The sequence below is a fragment of the Ornithodoros turicata genome, chromosome 8, assembly GCF_037126465.1.
Source record: "Ornithodoros turicata isolate Travis chromosome 8, ASM3712646v1, whole genome shotgun sequence".
In the NCBI taxonomy this organism is placed as follows: domain Eukaryota; kingdom Metazoa; phylum Arthropoda; class Arachnida; order Ixodida; family Argasidae; genus Ornithodoros; species Ornithodoros turicata.
The window spans coordinates 25,498,656-25,516,571 of NC_088208.1; the positions used below are offsets into that span (position 1 = coordinate 25,498,656).

The 17,916-nt window shown below is 46.6% G+C and overlaps 1 protein-coding gene and 1 long non-coding RNA gene across 11 annotated transcripts in view; one reads left to right on the forward strand and one right to left on the reverse strand.

The window, feature by feature from the left end:
- The window catches only part of LOC135366770 (uncharacterized), a 66,182-nt gene extending 49,951 nt beyond the window's left edge, over positions 1 to 16,231 (reverse strand). Inside the window, exon 1 of the long non-coding RNA XR_010414283.1 lies at positions 16,207 to 16,231. This is a non-coding gene — a long non-coding RNA (uncharacterized LOC135366770). The remainder of the gene's footprint in view (positions 1 to 16,206) is intronic.
- Positions 1 to 17,916, forward strand: part of LOC135366769 (secretin receptor-like) — a 192,875-nt gene that overhangs the window by 139,984 nt on the left and 34,975 nt on the right. For all 10 annotated transcript variants that reach the window (XM_064599664.1, XM_064599668.1, XM_064599663.1 and 7 more), the window contains one exon: positions 13,086 to 13,219. In XM_064599664.1, coding sequence (XP_064455734.1) covers positions 13,086 to 13,219 — 134 coding nt within the window. The remainder of the gene's footprint in view (positions 1 to 13,085; positions 13,220 to 17,916) is intronic.

The window sequence follows — 17,916 nt, forward strand, 5'->3', positions numbered from 1 at the left end:
ACTGACTAACAACTGAAGTTTATTTTGCGAACCGCAGGAAAATAAGGGAGAACGGGAGGAAATGGGAGGAAAATAAAGGAGAAAGGGAGGAAATGGGAGGGAAACGGAGGAGAAAGGGAGGAAATGGGAGGGAAACGAAGGAGTACACGGCTACACAGGTTCACGCGTTTAGATAGACGCTTTTCTTCTTACGTGTTATTATCCGCAGCTGGATGCGCAGGATTCTGCGATGGGAGCAACCGAAGTAAATCATTCACATAGTCGAGGCCTGGTGAAAGAAAACGCCCCCGTGTTGTCACAATGACGTCACACTGACGTCTCTCAAACAAAAATCTACGAACTGAGGCTTGGAGAGCGAACTGTCCTTTTAACAGCCAAAATGTGATGTATCACGGTCCTCACAATTCATCGTGCTCAGTATCACATCTTTGTGAATTTGAGAACACAGTTTGGTGGAATTTGCCATGACAAGATGATTTGACTCCTGAAGTACGGGGTAGCTTCCTATAAAAGGTTACCCATGCCGGCGCGAGGTACTCATGAATTACTCAATGCAGGTGGAAAATTCCTGTGGCCCCGTGGACCTCTGATTGGTACGTTTCATCGTGCTCAATATCGAACCGATTCAACATTGCAATCCAAAGTTACAACCAAAAACCTCCTAATCCTTATGGAAAAACAATCACGATGGAAGCCATATGGGTAAACTTTTAGAGGTAGCTACCCTGTATGAGTCATACGAGGTCTTGGTTACATACCGCTTGTCTTCTAAGGATCACTCAGTGACCCTTGTACATTTCTGCACAAATAGTGGAACGGTCATACGATGTGGATGGACACGTTTGTTTCACGAACAGTCCTGTTTACCCTTAGCCGAGGAGCAACGTCAACTACGACGCAGGATGAAACACACCCCTGTCTTCTTCTCTGGGAGCATAATTCCTTGGAGACAATGATGAAGCCACGGAAAGGCAAATTCATTTATTCCCTCCCTCGGACGCCGCAGGCTGCCTCTTATGTGTTGTGTCATCGCAAACATTTTCCTCGGAGAAAACAATCTTGAGGTGATAAATCGAGTTAGGTTATATCCGGCACAAACAGCAAAGCAAGTGTATAACTATGAAGTCAATACCCGAAGGCCAGCTGCAAGGAATTGCATCAGGGAAAGTTTTGGAAGCCACGGCGTTACCGACTGTACTGCAAACGAAAGAGAGAGAGAGACAGAAAAAAAGAGAGAGAAGGAAATCAAGGAAAAGCAGAAGGGATAAGTTTCTCGGGGGGAAAGTCATCTCCACCCACACACACGTTATCTTCTTAGGCGTTCCTCCAAATTTTGTTTTGTAATTTTAATACTCATACTGGCGCACGCACTACGGCTGGAAGTAATGTATCGGGGTAAATGGATCTGCACAAAATTGTCTTGTTATTCAAATATATTTAATCACAATTAAAAAGTTTTGACGCGTGGTGTCATGGTGAGCACAAAACTGTGGACTGTAGAGGCAACCCATGTAGGTCTTGCACGCCCGTAAACTACTTTAATGATTTCATAATATTTATTCGTTGCTCATTTTTATGCTGTCGTCACATCATCATTACTCCCGTCGACCCCTGGTTGTCTGCGCTATTAACCATCCCTTAGTGTTGCAAGAGAGCTGTCATTCCCGGCTCCGCACTTGTGGAATCAAAATCGCCAATTTATTCTTAACTCAAATCCAAAGTCAATCCAAGTTCGTTGTGAACTGCGTCTTCATCAGAAATGTGAGCTGTATCTGGGCAAACTGTAAGAGAATGAGAAGGAGACACACTTTCCGGAAAAGGTACAGCTTGGGACAAAAGTTTACGGAACACGGTAGTAGCGTATTTCATCATCTGAGCGGCCCCCTGCTAGCTAACAGGAAGAGATCGAATAAGGAACGGGTGACTGGCCATTCTGTCCATCTCTCAGTATGTGAGTCCATTCCTGTTTGTTGTTAGGGTGTCGCACCAATGCAGAAATGCGACACCCCGTGTTCCGTAAACTTTTGTCCTGTAGCAGCAGCGTCATAATCATCACCAGCACCGCCATCGGTTACGCGCAGCACTGCGCGTGACCCGAGCTTTCGTTTTCGGTTCATCGCCATTAACCGTCATTAAACCCATCAACCTCAGTAGAGCCTGGTCGCCTCATTTCTCGCTCTACAACTGGTGACCCGAACGTGATGTCTTAGCGTTCCACCATCATGAACGGTGACCAGCACTCCACCAGCTCTTCGCCTCCCAGCCGGCCACCGCCACTTCCACCGCTTGAGGCTTCTGTGGCACCGCTCCGCCTGCCGCCTTTCTCCATCTCCGACCCTCAGCTGTGGTTCGCGCAGGCGGAGGTTCTCTTCGACGGACGCCGCGTCACTTCTCAAGCCTCAAGGTTTGGCCACGCCATCGCCTTGCCTTCATCGCATGGCCTTCCATCTCCAGGAGCAGTTGCCGCCCTGGCCCCCCGCACCTCCCCTCCACCGGTGGACGTTGCAATCACTGCCATCAGCACGTCGCTCCAGCAACTCCAGACTACGGTGGCGGCCCTGGTGAACCGGGTGGACGCCATTCCCCCGCAGCGACCACGTTCCCCTCGGCGCCCGTTTTGCCGTCGCTGCTCGCCATCCCGTCAACGGTCTCCTTCGCCCTCTCAGCACCACTTCTGCTGGTATCATCGAAAATTCGGCGATGCCGCAAGGAACTGCCAGGCCCCTTGCTCGTGGCCGGGAAACGCTCCCCCCAACCATTAACGGCTGGCATGGCTGGGGGCGACAACAGCCGGCTCTTCCGGATCACGGACCGCGTGTCCGGCTGTCGCTTCCTGGTGGACACCGGGGCTGACGTGAGCGTCGTTCCACCAACCCCCGCAGAAAAACGACACCGACAACCAGACTTGGCTTTGCAGGCCGTCAACAAGTCCACCATCTCAACTTACGGTCAACGCTCCGTCACCCTTGACCTCGGCCTGCGCAGAGCATTTCGTTGGGTTTTTACCATCGCCGACCTCCCCTTCGCAATCCTTGGCGCCGACTTCCTCCACCATTTCGACCTTCTTGTGGATACTAGACGCCAGCGCCTCGTCGACAACACTACTTCTTTGCACGTTTATGGAGCTCCAGCGCATATAGCCGCCATTAGTCCCACCATACGGCTACCGTTGCCCACTGCTTTCGCCGACATTGTCACGGAGTTCTCGCTCCCCGGTTCGACGGCAAGTCTATGGTGCGACACCTCTACTGGTACCCCGCGCCCTTTCGTTCCCCTGGCCTTCCGCCGGCATGTTTTCAACGCCCTCCACTCGCTGTCCCACCCTGGCGTGCGCGGCACGCAAAAGATCGTCGCAGAGCGCTACATATGGCCTCGCATGAATGCCGACGTCCGTGACTGGGCGCGGGCCTGCCTGGCCTGCCAGCGGTCCAAAATCAACCGCCACACCATCTCGCCTCCATCGCGGTTCCTTCCGCCAGATGCACGTTTCGACCAGGTCCACATCGACTTGGTCGGCCCGCTTCCTCCGGCCAAAGGCTACCGCTACCTGCTCTCGTGCATCGACCGCTTTACCCGCTGGCCGGAGGTAACGCCGATCCCTGACATCACGGCAGAGACGGTGGCCCACGCATTCCTCTTCTCCTGGGTTTCCCGATTCGGCGTCCCGTCCACTGTAACCACGGACAGAGGACGCCAGTTTGAATCGTCCCTCTTCCGTCACCTGTGCAGCGCCCTCGGAACCCATCACATCCGAACCACGGCCTACCATCCGGCTGCCAACGGCCTGGTCGAGCGCCTTCATCGGCAGCTCAAGGCTTCCCTCCGCGCCACTGACCACGGCGACACAACCTGGCCCGAGCGTCTACCCTTCGTCCTGCTTGGCCTTCGCGCCGCGATCCGCCAGGATGACTGCAGCGCGGCCCACATGGTCTACGGCTGCGCGCTCCGCCTTCCCGGATCATTCTTCACCCCCTCGGCCCCGCTCGTGCACGACCCTTCCTCCTACATCGACCGTCTCCGCCAGCTCTTCCGGGACCTCAAGCCCACGCCTACCCGCTCCGGTCCCGCAACACGCGTGTTCGTGAGCCCCGACCTTAATCAAGCCACCCACGTCTTCGTCCGCCGGGACTCTGTGCGCTCCAGCTTGCAGCCTCCCTATGACGGCCCCTACAAGGTCATCTCGCGAGCCGCGAAGTTTTTTCGCCTCGATCTTCCGCGGGGACCTGACACTGTGGCCATCGACAGGCTCAAGCCCGCATTCCTGGAGTCGGCACCTCTGGTATCGCCCGACCCGCCCTCCCTACGTCCGTCCTCACCTCCTGTCTCCAGCATTCCTCCCCCTCCACGTCGAGTGCATTGGGCGCCGCAGCTCGCACACTACGAGCCGCCCGCCGCCTCGGGTCCGGCTCCTGCACTCCTTGGCCTCGGCGCCCGACCTTTCCGCCAACCTCGGCCCTCCTCGCCAGCCTTGTCATCCGCCACGGGGGGGAGCCCTGTAGCAGCAGCGTCATAATCATCACCAGCACCGCCATCGGTTACGCGCAGCACTGCGCGTGACCCGAGCTTTCGTTTTCGGTTCATCGCCATTAACCGTCATTAAACCCATCAACCTCAGTAGAGCCTGGTCGCCTCATTTCTCGCTCTACAGTCCCAAGCTGTACCAGGACTTCACACGGGACAATCCTTTCAAACGAAGTCTATCGTCAATTCGAGAACAGTGCACAATGTGACAAATGCCCATTGCATCAAGGAACAATTGTAATTGAAATAAATGTAAATAAATGTATCCAATTGCAATTCGTACCGACCTGTACTATGCCATGATTGTACTTGTATATTATATATGTGTGTATCATGCATGGCAATATCGACGTCACCTAAAGAGGCATATGTTGTAAAGCGAAGTTTCGTACCTCAACTAATGCCAAGAAAACGCTGTGGCACGCTTTACGGTGCGCGGAGTCGCCGTCCAAAATATTTCAACTAAATTCGCAGCTAATTGTTTATAATTAGTTTGATAGGCAGCGACGTCACTCCGTCGGCTTCCAATTTTTGTTGTGCCAAGCATCGAAGCCACCGATCCCAGACAAAACTTGCTGGTTACGTTTCATCATCAGACGTCAGTTACCTTTATGTCGGTCGCACACCTTCGTGTCATTCGCGAAGGTCCAGAATCTCGTGCTTCTGTCCCCGTAGACTAAACCGGAATGTGAACATGTTACTAAAGCGGCAGGTTTTGGGGGCCAACCATCGCCATCGTCAGCAGCCGTGTAGGTCTGTCCATGGCAATGACAGCAGTCGTTGTGGAGAGAGTGCACGAGAGGAAAAGAAGACGTGGAAATGGTAGAAAAGAGGAAGAGAAGAGCAAGTGCTCAACCAGCTGTTCCACCAGATGCGCCGCTAGCAGATGTTTGCGCAGAGGCCAACCAACCATCATGTGCAGTCGTGTAGGTCCGTCCATGGCAATGACAGCAGTCGTTGTGGAGAGAGTGCACGAGAGGAAAAGAAGACGTGGAAATGGCAGAAAAGAGGAAGAGAAGAGCAAATGCTCAACCAGCTGTTCCACCAGATGCGCCGCTAGCAGGTGTTTGCGCAGAGGCCAACCAACCATCGTGTGCAGTCGTGTAGGTCCGTCCATGGTAATGACATCAGACGTTGTGGAGAGAGTGCGAGAGGAGATGGGGACGTGGAAAGGGTAGAAAGGATGAAGAGCAGAGCAGATGCTCAACTCGCTCTTCCACCAGATGCGCCGCCAGCAGGTGTTTGCGCAGCGGCGAACCGAGATAGGGGTGCGACGGTGAGATGTTTACATAGAGCGAGTAACAATGCGATCGGCCACAGCAACAATGCAAAAAAGTTAAAGGATTTGACAAAACTTTAAAGGCATTTGAGTAAAAATTTAGTAGCATTTCAAAATGAGTTTCGCTAGAATTTATACCGATTGCCCTGTAAAGCTATTACATTTAAACGCCTTTGGCACCATGCACAAAGATGCAGCCATTTTTCTTTTTTTAATTTCCAAAACTACGACTTTCTGTTGAACGAAATTTTGCGTACAGCGTCTGCAATTCACTCACAGTGGAAAAGAACTGCAATCTCAAAACCAGACGGCGGCTCCAGACTGTTCGTTTCAAGCCTTTGAACTTTATATGCGACAGCTGCACATATTTATAAAGCTGAATAATTATAATAGTTGGGTTTAAAAATAGAGTCCAGTTCAAAAGGAAACTTTAACGTCTCTCATGCTCTATCCGAAGAAGATAAGGAAATGCACTTTCTGAGACCTCTGAAATATTGTACACTTCATATTATGCAGTTTTTGAATAAGGCACCCAAGGGCTTTGGGGCCTCCGAGGAAATCAGGAGTGGTCACTGGGTATTGCGCAAAACATCGTTGACTTCAGGGCATGCGCAGTGAAGAACACTTTAATTCTTTGAGGCCTCAAAGCGCCTGGTTACCCTACTCTAAGACTCCCTATATTAAACTCATCACCAGCGGCATGGCCGAGTGGGCCAAGGCGTCCGCTCGTTGGCGGTAACCAAGGTCGTGCTGTAGACTGGGAGGTGGTGGGCTCGAATCCTACCGCTGGCTGTGCTGTCTGAGGTTTTCCCTGGGTTTTCCGAAGACTTTCTAGACGAATGTCGGCACAGTTCCCTCTGAAGTCGGCCCAGGACGCACACTAATCCCCCTGTCCCCCTCTCCTTCCTGCTGTCCTCTCTCCGTCTGTCCATATCTGTACGCCGCTCATAGCCATAGTTGCTTCGCGGCGCTAACACGCAATAAAAAAAAATTAAACTCATCGTTTCCAAATTGCAGTGACTTCGAATTGTGCTACGTGCAATCACGGTATGGCGTCTAGCATCGAGGCTATCTGTCGAAATATCTTGCTAGCTTTGCGATACAAAATTACTTACATCATGGTCACACATAAGGCGCAACGACGGATTACTCGGCCTGGGAGAGGTTGTTAGTTGTTGGTGGGGGGGGGGGGGGGCGGTAATGGGTTTGACTATGTGTAAAAAGGTTATGCCGTGAGACTGGTCTCAAGAAATTAGGATCTGCTTCTGTGCATTCCTGGGATGTTAGCCGTTAGCAAATGAGCCAGGCGCTACCCCCCCCCCCCAATAAAAAAAATAATGAAAGAGAAACGAAAAAGAAAACAAAGCCAGGCAGGACACCCCCAGCTGGTGCGATATAATCTGTGAATTTTTCGATATGCATGTATCACGAACGGGTGCTCCATATTCGTACATGTGCTGTGCGCGTGTTCGGCTCGGTTATGGAACTGTTCGCTTCGGTTACATAAATATTTGTTTCGTATTCACTTCGGTTACATAAATATTCGCTATTTTTCTTTTTTGCTTTGAGCATGCAACATTTCATTCCGTATTTACTTCGAGTACTTAACTTCCTCACTTATTTAGTTACGTCAATATTCACTTTGTATTCGCTTTGATTACGTAAATATTCGCTTCGTATTTTTGCTTCGAGTATGTAACTTTTCGTAATTTTTTGTATTTACTTCGAGTACATAAATATTCGCCTTGTATTTCCTTCGGCTAAGTAAAAATTCATTTCGTATTTGCGTGGACTATGAACAATTCGTTTCGTCTTCGCTTCGTATCAGCTTCGGTTACATAAAAATATTCCCTTCCTATCTTTACTTCGACTATGTAACTTTTCGTTTCGTATTTACTTCGAGTAGATAAATATTCGCTTCGTATTTGCTTCGGTTACATAAAAATTCGCTTCGTATTTGCATTAATTCGTTCCGTCTTCGCTTCGGGTACGTAACCTCGCTTCCTATAGTCTTGAAATTACTCTTCGTACAGGCATATCTGATACACCCAAATGCATCGCGCCACCATTGACATGATATGACAGGTTGTTAGAGGCTTTGCACTCTTATAGGGGTTCCACTGCGACGCTGGCGGGTATTTCCCTTTGTTGCATCTGAAACACGAGAGGCTATTTTTCGCCTACAACAATAGCCGTTAATGCGTTCAGTACACTTGATATCCCACTACACTTCAGAATTGAGTAACGTCCCCATCTTACGTAGTATTCTATTTCAGCGGTCGAAACGCTACAGAAATGTTGCAGCTATAGAAACGCCGTCAATGTTGGATTCGTGCGCAACTCGGTTTTCGTTACATCATTTTAAAGACCTCCTAGCTGCCTTTCGCCGTGTCACACCGTACGCAGTGCGTAGTAATGCATTTCTGAAATTGCCTTTTCTGTTTTCAAGTCTCCTTCTCGGAGTGGCAGGCTACATCGTTTTCTGCTGTTTGCGGTTAGAACGAAATGCGGGTGCAAACACAATAGCGAAGAAATAGCTTTTGAAACATTGACTTCCTCGCCAATATTAGACGCATAGTGGCAGTTCGCGGTTTTACCAACTTCATAAATATTGTCCGCCAGCTTGAAATTGGAGTCGGAAAAAAGTGAAACATGGAGATGCGCTCTCCATAAATAAGAATGCCGGCTACTCATTGTACTTCTAGCTGCGTGCTGCATGCTAATGAAAGCACAGCTATTCTTTTACCTTTCAGCGTGTAAAAGGGGAGTTTTTGTGAATGAACGCCCCTTTTCATTCCGCAGGCGCTCAACTGAAAGATGTAATAACAGCGTTCAAACAGGAGTTTGCCCATCTGAAACAATGTTCTAAGTGGAATACATATTCAGAATATGCCTTTGAAATGTTTTTTTATGTATATAGAAAACACAATTTAGAAGGGTGTTTTACGAAACACCCTTTTCGTATGGTACAAAACTTAGAGATGTGTGCCATAGGTTAAGACAATAACACCTGAAAGGTGTAAAAAACACTGTGAGGTACTGCAGCAAAAAGAACAAGAAACATGATGATGATGATGATGAAAGGGGGAAAATAAAATGGAAGAATATAACATATAAAATAATAAATAAGTGCAGAAAGATGCAATCCATTTTCATGTATTGAGATAAACTGATGGCCAAAAAACTACGGAAAAGTAAATAAAAGTCACTTCGCTAGTTTGTATAATAAGGCTATACTGATTACGGCAAAGCCAAGGCAATGCGAGTCAAGGGTTGGCGTTACTTGGAGACTTGCTTTTGTAGTTCTTTGTACAGTAGAAATTAGCAATTTACGCGGGTTTCACTTTCATCGTAGCAATCGTATTATGCCGATTTACTAGAGGGACATGATGATGATGATGATGACGATGATACCTAGCTACACATTCAATATTTTCGGACCTTTCAAAGCGTAAGGGGGTGCTTGTGTAATTAAATATTTTTTTTATACCGCAGGCCCAGCTGAACGGTGTAATAACATGGAAATAACAGGATAAAATAACAGCGTTGCAAAAGGTGTTTGCAAAACACGAATATAAAACAGCGTTTTCAGTTCAATACACCCTCCTGAAATGTATTGTCGACTGATTAAATGAGTCACATCATTTGTGAGCCCATCTGCCTTAACGTTTTAGCCCACTATTCCTTATATCCTTAATTTACTGATTCGCTCCCTCCCCTCCCTTTCCTCCTGAAATGGTGTTTCCTGTAGCATATGTTCTTTTGAAATGGCGCGTTTTGTAGAAAACACCACTCAGGAAGGGTATTTCATAAAACATCCTTCTCTCTGGTGTGACACTTGCGCCGCAAAGGTGCATCACATAGGACATGCCGTAGAAAGACAAGAGTTATTTATGCGTGTGCAGCAACACTGGAAGCAAAAGGTCGGCATTACTCCAAAGTTTGCTGCCCTGCTTGCGACCACAGGCGACACACCCTGTAGAGTGTACATGCAGAGCAACGTTCGAGCAATGCTCAAGACGTACATGGTATTCATTAAGAGCTCTGTAGAAGATTGCTCGCAAAGGCTGTGTAGAACGTGCGTACGTTTGCTTTAATTTTTTTTTGTAGTCGTGAACCGCATACATAAAGCATGGACTGACTAATGAAAATGCTCCCGCCATGTAACCCACGTTTCCCATATCCCCGCTGCTGACCAGAATTCTATTTAGCGCTGGTCAATAATGTATACATCGGGGGTGAGGCTGCAATCACATAATTTGTGCACAAGGGCCCATTTGCATGATATGTAAGTGTTCGCTTACGTATCTGCTTGTCAGGGTGATTATGTGTCAAGCGGCGGACATGGCGCTTCGCAGTTTCAAAATGATCTAGGCTAAGGTTATCGTGGCGATATCATTACGTCATAACAACCATTACCCTAACGGTTGAAAGCAGTAGTGTTACGCATTTGCCACACTTGTGCCTCTTCGTAATTAGTGAAGCAGGTCGAGCAGAGTTTAAGGCTAGTCTCTGTGGCGTTCAAATCACGAATTGTGTTTACAGCTAGGCGACGGTGAAGCAAAATTTGACGCTTCCCTTGTGTTTCCGGATAAGATGAACAAAATGAATAGCGAATGAAATGACGTTGCAGGTTGAACAGCAAGGTTGATTCCAACCAAAGGACGGGCGCTCTCACCCCAGTTATCGTAGCTACCTTCCAGATAACAGCGGTGCTCTTTTAGCGAGGCAACACTTTGCGAGCTGTGAGAACTTGCGAGCTACGTAGGTTACCATCAGCAAAAGAGAAGGTCGTTGAAGAAGGTTGAGCCTTCTCGAAATGGATCTCGCTGATGCGGTTGAACATCTTTGAATACACAGAGAGCTACACATTCACCAGGGGCATCACAGCGCCGTTTGTAAAAAAAAAAAAAAAAGAATAATAAAAATGTAAAATAATAATAAGAACTCGTTAGATTCCCATTACACAAGTCGGGAAATTCCATGGAGTGGAACTGCTTGGCACGACGCCAATTCAGCATGTGTGGCGGTCTTAACGCTAGCCCAGTGGAGGGAACAGTTAGGGTAATTGCGCGGAAGCCGTTAGCACGTATCTAAATGCCGCCTCCTTGTATCAACAAGGTTACTCGTTTGCAACGTGTGCGCAACAGCAGGTGCGGTATTGAAATGCTCCCTCGAGGCTTACTACTAATGCCCGTGGAATGATACTGAGTGAAAAGCCTGGAGAAGGGATGCTGCTTGTCCCTTTCTGCTGTTTTAAGTGCATAGCATAAGAATAATCATTCCAGAGAATTCAAATGTAGCACTTCCTATAGACACGGTTCGATCTTCCCGTAAAACCTTGTCGTTGCGTATGTAGCGAGTATTGCGTGAAGCTCACAAGTCTGTGTACTACACAGCCATCTTGACGGGTCGGTATGAGGGCTCACAGAGCACGGACGTCAAGCGGGAAAATACGAACGCGAGTTTTTATGTCAGACGGCTAAAATAAAAGATAATGTACACATATTTGAAGGGAGACTTGAGTACCTAAAAAAAGATTAAAAGTGCGAAAAGAATATGCGTAAGAGAAGGATAATAGGATTCCTTGGAAAGCATCCGGTTAAAGACCACGTTACAACGTACGTGGTCGGAGCGAATCCTGTCCCCATCTTCACGAAACACCTATCAGAAACTGGCTGTCTGGCTGGATGCTGAGAAACACTTTGTACCCTGTCAGCATCCATTGCTCCTGGCGACAAAATCTGAGCTGCTTAGCGTAGTTACGTCTAGCATCTAGCATAATACGTCAGCTATCGAAGCAGTACAAATTGTTGTCCATGATTTCGAACGACACACATTTCTTTGCGGTAGATCAATCTGGTGGCATGCAGACCCCAGAAAAGATTAACGCATGTTTACGCTGCCGCTGAGAATTAACAAGTAACTCTGTTGCGAGGTGGCAGAGCATAGGTAAATTAACGTTCCGTTATCCAACCAACTCGTAATCTTTTTTTTTTTTTTTTTCGTATTCTGGGAAACCGCGAAGGGTCCTCGAAACGTCTCTTGAGACGCACTCGCGAGCCGCTATCTTCTTTTTGCGGTTCTACAATTACCCATGGAGCTGGATGTTCCCCGAAAGAGTCTCATTATTCAATCCTTTCGCCTCCATTACTCTTTTGTCGTCCAATTACTTGGCCGTGGACGTCTTATCAGTTTCGCGTGGCCGGTTTAACCCTCGCCCTGTCGTGTTAAACGGTGTTAATGGATGAGATATGCCTCGGTTCTCACTTCGCCCCTAAGAAGGGTCTTGTATACGCGTTAATACGCACATCCGTCTTCTTTCGCGCGCCCAGTTATTGTGTCATATATCCGATGAACGCAGTATACAGGGTATCCCCACAAACTATAGACAGGAGGTTATAAAACAGGGCAATGCTTTTTTGTGTGTGTCTAATTATCCATAAATGGCGATACATTTTAGGTCAAGTCACCTTATGGCCGCAGTAGCAACATTTTTGGAGCGTTGTCCTCGTTTATTTTCACTGTCTAGCTTTTTAACCCTGGAACGTAAGTTCGGGAGAATGACAAGATCATTTTCTTTCGTTGCGCTGATGCATTTTTCATTTTCTGAAAAGGATGGATCCAGTATAGAGCCAAGAAACGACCCACGACTGATGTTGTCATTGCGCCGAACTTTAATTTTTAACCATTATAAAGTACATTAGTCAAACTATTGAGGTTAAAGGTTGCTAGGAGGTTGTCACTGGGGTCCAAGGCGTTTCACCCGATCTAGGATATATAGAAATTTACTGTAATTCAAAAAGAGCCTTTCCATATTTTATAAATGATGTGACCATAGTTAGGGTGAACACCCTGTATGTAATCAGGTTAATAAATGAAAGAGAAAAAAATTGAGAAAGGTAATTTATCAATGAGGTTGAGAACACTAACAGCAATAGCAATTGTAATACAGTTGTATTTTCATATTGAGCAAAGAGATGAAAACACACTGTTCGTATTTATATTGATATGCTTACTAACAATGAAATGCAGGTCGTAGTGTTCGCCGCGTTCAATGGGAATTACGTAAAAGCGGCAAAGTAAGATGTTTCATAACTTGTCATTGGTAGAGCCTTGAGGATATTTCATCCATTATCAACTCTTATAGCAGCACTTGGCAATGACGTCAGCATGTGACTTCTAGTGAGAATATGTTATATCCCTGACTTTACTTTGCAGTTGCTCGTTCTTGGAAGCTGCCCATGACAATTGGTTAACCCACTGTCCTGATATCTACTTACAGAGAACGCAAGCAAATTCTGTACAGACAACGGTACGTGGTACACGAACCCAGAGGTCGGCACCGCTTGGACTAACTACACCCTGTGTGCGCCGCAAGACTCAGACCTGTATAATGAAGATATCTCCATATTTGAAGTACGTCTTTCTTGAAGTGGCTTTGGAAGTCGTCGATACCTAGACACTAACACAAGAGAAACGGGATTCATCGGTTACGTCATTCACGATTTATGACCGACAGAAAAAAAAAAAAAGAACGCAGTCCACGTTTTTGCTCTCCCTCTTCTTCTGAAGAAGCGCGACAATGCGGAGAAGCATCGGGTTGGTCATCTCATGCGACCTCCCGCGATGATTGGATGAGTCGTGCGAGGAGACCAATGAGAGCCCGCTCCGCATTATCGGCCTTCTTGAGAAAAAGGGGGAAGAGGAGAGCGTAAATTGAGGTTTCATTCTTCAATAATCATTGAAACGAATCGCCACTTAACATGCGCGTGGCGCCATCTTGAGCGTAATGCGCAAACCTGTCACAGAGAGCATTGAATCCAATGCTCTTTGAGAAGTTTACATCTTACACGATTGGTGGAGCTACACGCATGATCAATGGACATTGGTTTTAATGGTTATGGAAGACTGTCCGTATGATAGGGGCATCAAATGTGTTGCGAATGGAAAACGATAAGATTATCTTAACTCTTACACAGATGCAAAGCCAATGTGTGATATATTGTGGTGTGATAAAATGTGATGTATTGTGTTGTGTTCGCCGCCGCTCAATCATCACGAAGCGTCACATTTTCTGCGCTGATTGATAATGCTTCTCTTTTGTCCGTCTCTAGTCATTGTGAATGCGGTACGTTTTTACGTAACGCTTTCCACCATTCTTTATGTAACTCCCGTCTTTATGCAACATGGTCGTTTGGCGCCTGCACGCCACGGAGCCAAATTAGTTCAGCGCCAGGTGATCCTATCTACAAGGACGCTAGACTCAGGACTATAGGATTGCAAGTTTTCGATTTGAAGGCGCGTTTTCAAGCATGTAATTTAGAACAGTCAAAGCGGTAGGCGGTAGTTTTTTTCTATTAGTAGTAGGTGGCGAGAAAACATACACGTTTTATCAATTCGGATGTACCAGATAATATTTGATTTCTCCAGCCCACTGGTCATCTCATGGTTCGTTTTTTTTTTTTTTTTGTTTCATGTTTCTGGGGCATCGTTCCTTCTGGACACAATAGTGGTTTACCTATTTAGTTTGATTTTGGTGCAGGTTTGGAGCAGAAAAAGTTTGATTTTGGATCAGGTTTGGAGCAGTAAAGATGATGCTTTGGAGCACACATGAAGCGAATTATAACAGATACTGTGACTCTCCAGGGGCTCGTACTGTGCCTCTCTCGTGCGCTTTCAGATAATCTTAAAAAAAGGTTGTACCAAGAACATGTCCAAACCGTGCACAAGTATGAGAAATTTATTAAACAAGTTTATAGAATATGAATACGTAAAATATCACAGAGCAAAAAAAAAAGAGTTTTTAAAAACACATCAAATGAAGAAGATGACAAGAACCAAATAGAACATCCCATCAGGGCTTGACAGCAATGGAAAAAGAACGGATTCACCTGCTGCGTCGCTGGGCACTTAAACGCGAAGGAAACCGCATGTCACGCTCTCCCTGGTCTCTCCTCCTCAAGAGGCGCTACACGGCGGTCCAATCACCGCAGGGAATCATTTTTTGTGACCAATGGGGAGCCGCCCAGCATTGTCGCGCCTCTTGAGTAGGAGGAGAGGGAAGGTGCAAATTGCGGCGTTGAAGTCACGAACGACAAACGAATTCCGTTCCTTTTGTATTGCTGTCAACGTAACGGCATCTTCCGTTTCGTGAAGAGAATTTTTTTTGTTCTTTAGCGCACCTTCAAGGAATACTGGAGAGCACGTTGTACAGCTCCCGTCAACCTTTATAGTAACACTGGAAAAAAATTCGGTCTCATATCTGAGCGCGATAACAGTCACCCTGGGGGCACTGGGGGAATGTTAAGTGAATAAAATCCTTGCGTTAAACTAACAAAAAAATTTTTGTTCAATTAAGATTTCCTCATGCCCCTAAGTGTTGCTGTAATCGCGCTCAAACACGATACCATGTTTTTTTTTTTTTTTTCAGTGTTATTATTAAGGTTGACGGGAGCTGTACATTTCTCGGCAGACACGATCGACTGGCACAGACCGATCTTGATCTGTCGTTGGTAATTATTCTTCCCATTATTCTGTGCAGGATATTTAATGTGCCAAAGTGCACTTTAGTACAATGTCAATGCAATTTCAACACAATGTAACACAAAGAGAATGCACAAAATTCTTACGCGACCCGCTTCAAACAAGCCAAACAGCGCGCAATATTAATCGTGTACGAAGAACCGAGAGGGAAAGCCGCAAAAAGGGACGCTACTCATTATTCTGCCCCTTTCCCTTTCTTCATCTGGGATATTTGAGAACCTTTCCAGCATACTGCAGTCGTGCAGCGTTCTCACGTTACGCAAGAACATCCCATGCGAATGTGCTCGATAGTTTTTTCGATATCAGGTGTATATGGAGCTCGGATTTCATTTTTTTCAAACTTACAGGCCGTCGGTTGTTTCGGATTTATGAAAAAAAAAAAAAGAAAGAAAGACGGCTACTCACTTCTCGTAATTGGAAGAATACAGAAAATTGAAGAAAGAAGGAGAAAAAAAGCGATTGTTACAGAAAGACCCCATCAGCTGTTGGTGTTGTGGTTGTTCTCCTTTTTTGTTTGTTTGTCTCATTCTTTTCTTTCTTTCTTTCTTTCTTTCTTTCTTTTTCTTTCTTTTTCTTTCTTTGCTGGGAATAAAATACCTCCACGCGAAAGCTTGTATAAATTAAACTTAAACAAAAATCTTCAGTGTCGGTTTCTGTATTCAGTTCATGTGATCTGCAGGACTTGACTCCCCTCTTCGCATACGCTTTTGCTGGGAATAGCAAGCCGCTGTAGCGAAGGCTAACATTTCCATCCTTTTTTTTAAATAATAAACATACCCCCCCCCCCCCAGAAGTTACGTTCATGTTCGCAGTAAATCCACCAGCCGTCTGTAAAAAAATCGCACACTTGATCTACTTACATGGAAACGTCTAATCTCAGACCAGGGATCTAGAAGATTCGTCATGTGAAAAAAGATTCCGCTGTCCAGTCGGGTCAAGGCTGACCGGAGAAGATGCTATGTAGGTCGTCGTTTGCAATATATTCTCCTCGTCTCCCTCGTCTATATGACATACACTTGTTCATTTATATATCGGAGATTATCGGACTTTTCCGGGCCAGCAGTCTGATCCGGAACGGCACATACACACACACACACACTCATGAAATCGATCATGGCGGCTTTGCTCGCTTCCGGGCAAAGTACAGACGGCCACCCTAGCGGTACAGTGTACCGGAAGTTCGACGTGTGATCTGTAGATTTTCTTTTTTGTACTGAACCGGCGACGCGTTATCGAAGGGGAAACCCTCGCTAGCCTCTCCCATGCACTTCGTGTAGGTTGTGCTACTTGAGGAGGAACAGCGCTTAGTGTTTTACTTCGACTGTGCAGCAGTGCAATGGTCACTTAACTGACCAGTATAAGGGAGACGGGGGTAGTAGAAGCTCATGGGGATGGGGTGAGCTGAGGTTCAGCTGAGTGATTCGTTCGATTTTTGGTGTTACAAAATAAGGAGGGAGGGCGTGTGAGTGAGTGCTTAATTCTAGGAAGAAAAGCAATGTTTTTTCGTGTGTTTTTTTTTGTGTGTGCCTGTGTGTTCCCCCAAGCAGCACAACATCTTGGCAAAATATTGGACCAATATTGCGCCAAGATTCCGTGCTGCTGTAGCAATCTGTAACGGTAATATTATTGATCCGATCTCGTAGCATAGACGATTTCGTAACAAATATGCCGAAAACGATGTAAAAATGATGCGTAAGAAGTGGCTTTATATTTACCTGTGGCTGGTTTATGTTTACCTGTACTGGTTCTTAAAATGAGGCAACAATCACGCCCCCCGCAAACACGGCTGATTTGGAGGCCATTTTTGTGGCTCCGACCTTCTCCAGCTCGCTGGTAAACGTGAGAGAGAAAAAGTAGCAGCTCTTGCTTCACCCTGACACCTAAGGTCATACTGTAACGATATATAATACGTTAAGCTTACAATCAACACAACCCTACCTTCCTAATACGGCGCGCATTACCCGAACAAAACGATAAAGCAAATCGCCGGCTGTAATGCATACTCCTCGTTCCATACGAGAAACTTCCGTACAACCGTTCTGCATCACGTCTCTCGAAATCCTTACGTTCCCTTTGACTGACGCTGCTCTAAACTTTGCATGCATCCGGAAGATCATCAGTGCAATCAGTCCACAACCAACGCTAAGGCCTTCTGTTTAGTCTACGATTCCTTCTTCTTTGTTTTGCCTTGCGTCTGCGTGACTTGAGCTAAAAGCGTGCCCGAACAGAACAGAGCGTCTTTCCGAAGTTTCCCTAGAATTTTCGCGCATTCATCCGTTTCGAAAAGCGACCGTCGTGTGAGAAATTAGACGACGCGCGTTGGGGGACACAGGCGCTTGTAGGCAAACAGCGCGTGTGTGCGACTGTTCAGGAAAAGGGGCGAAAAAAGCCGAAATTTATGAAATAAATCGGAAAGTGGAAACGTGCGGGTGTTGGCCTTTATGAATTCGTCCCGATTCACGAGCCCTCCGAGGGCGTATAGAGGGGTGACGGCTTCCTTTATATCATAAAAGCTGTAGGCCCATCAGCATGCTTTCTTCTATCAGGCATGAAGACTCGTAAAACAAACA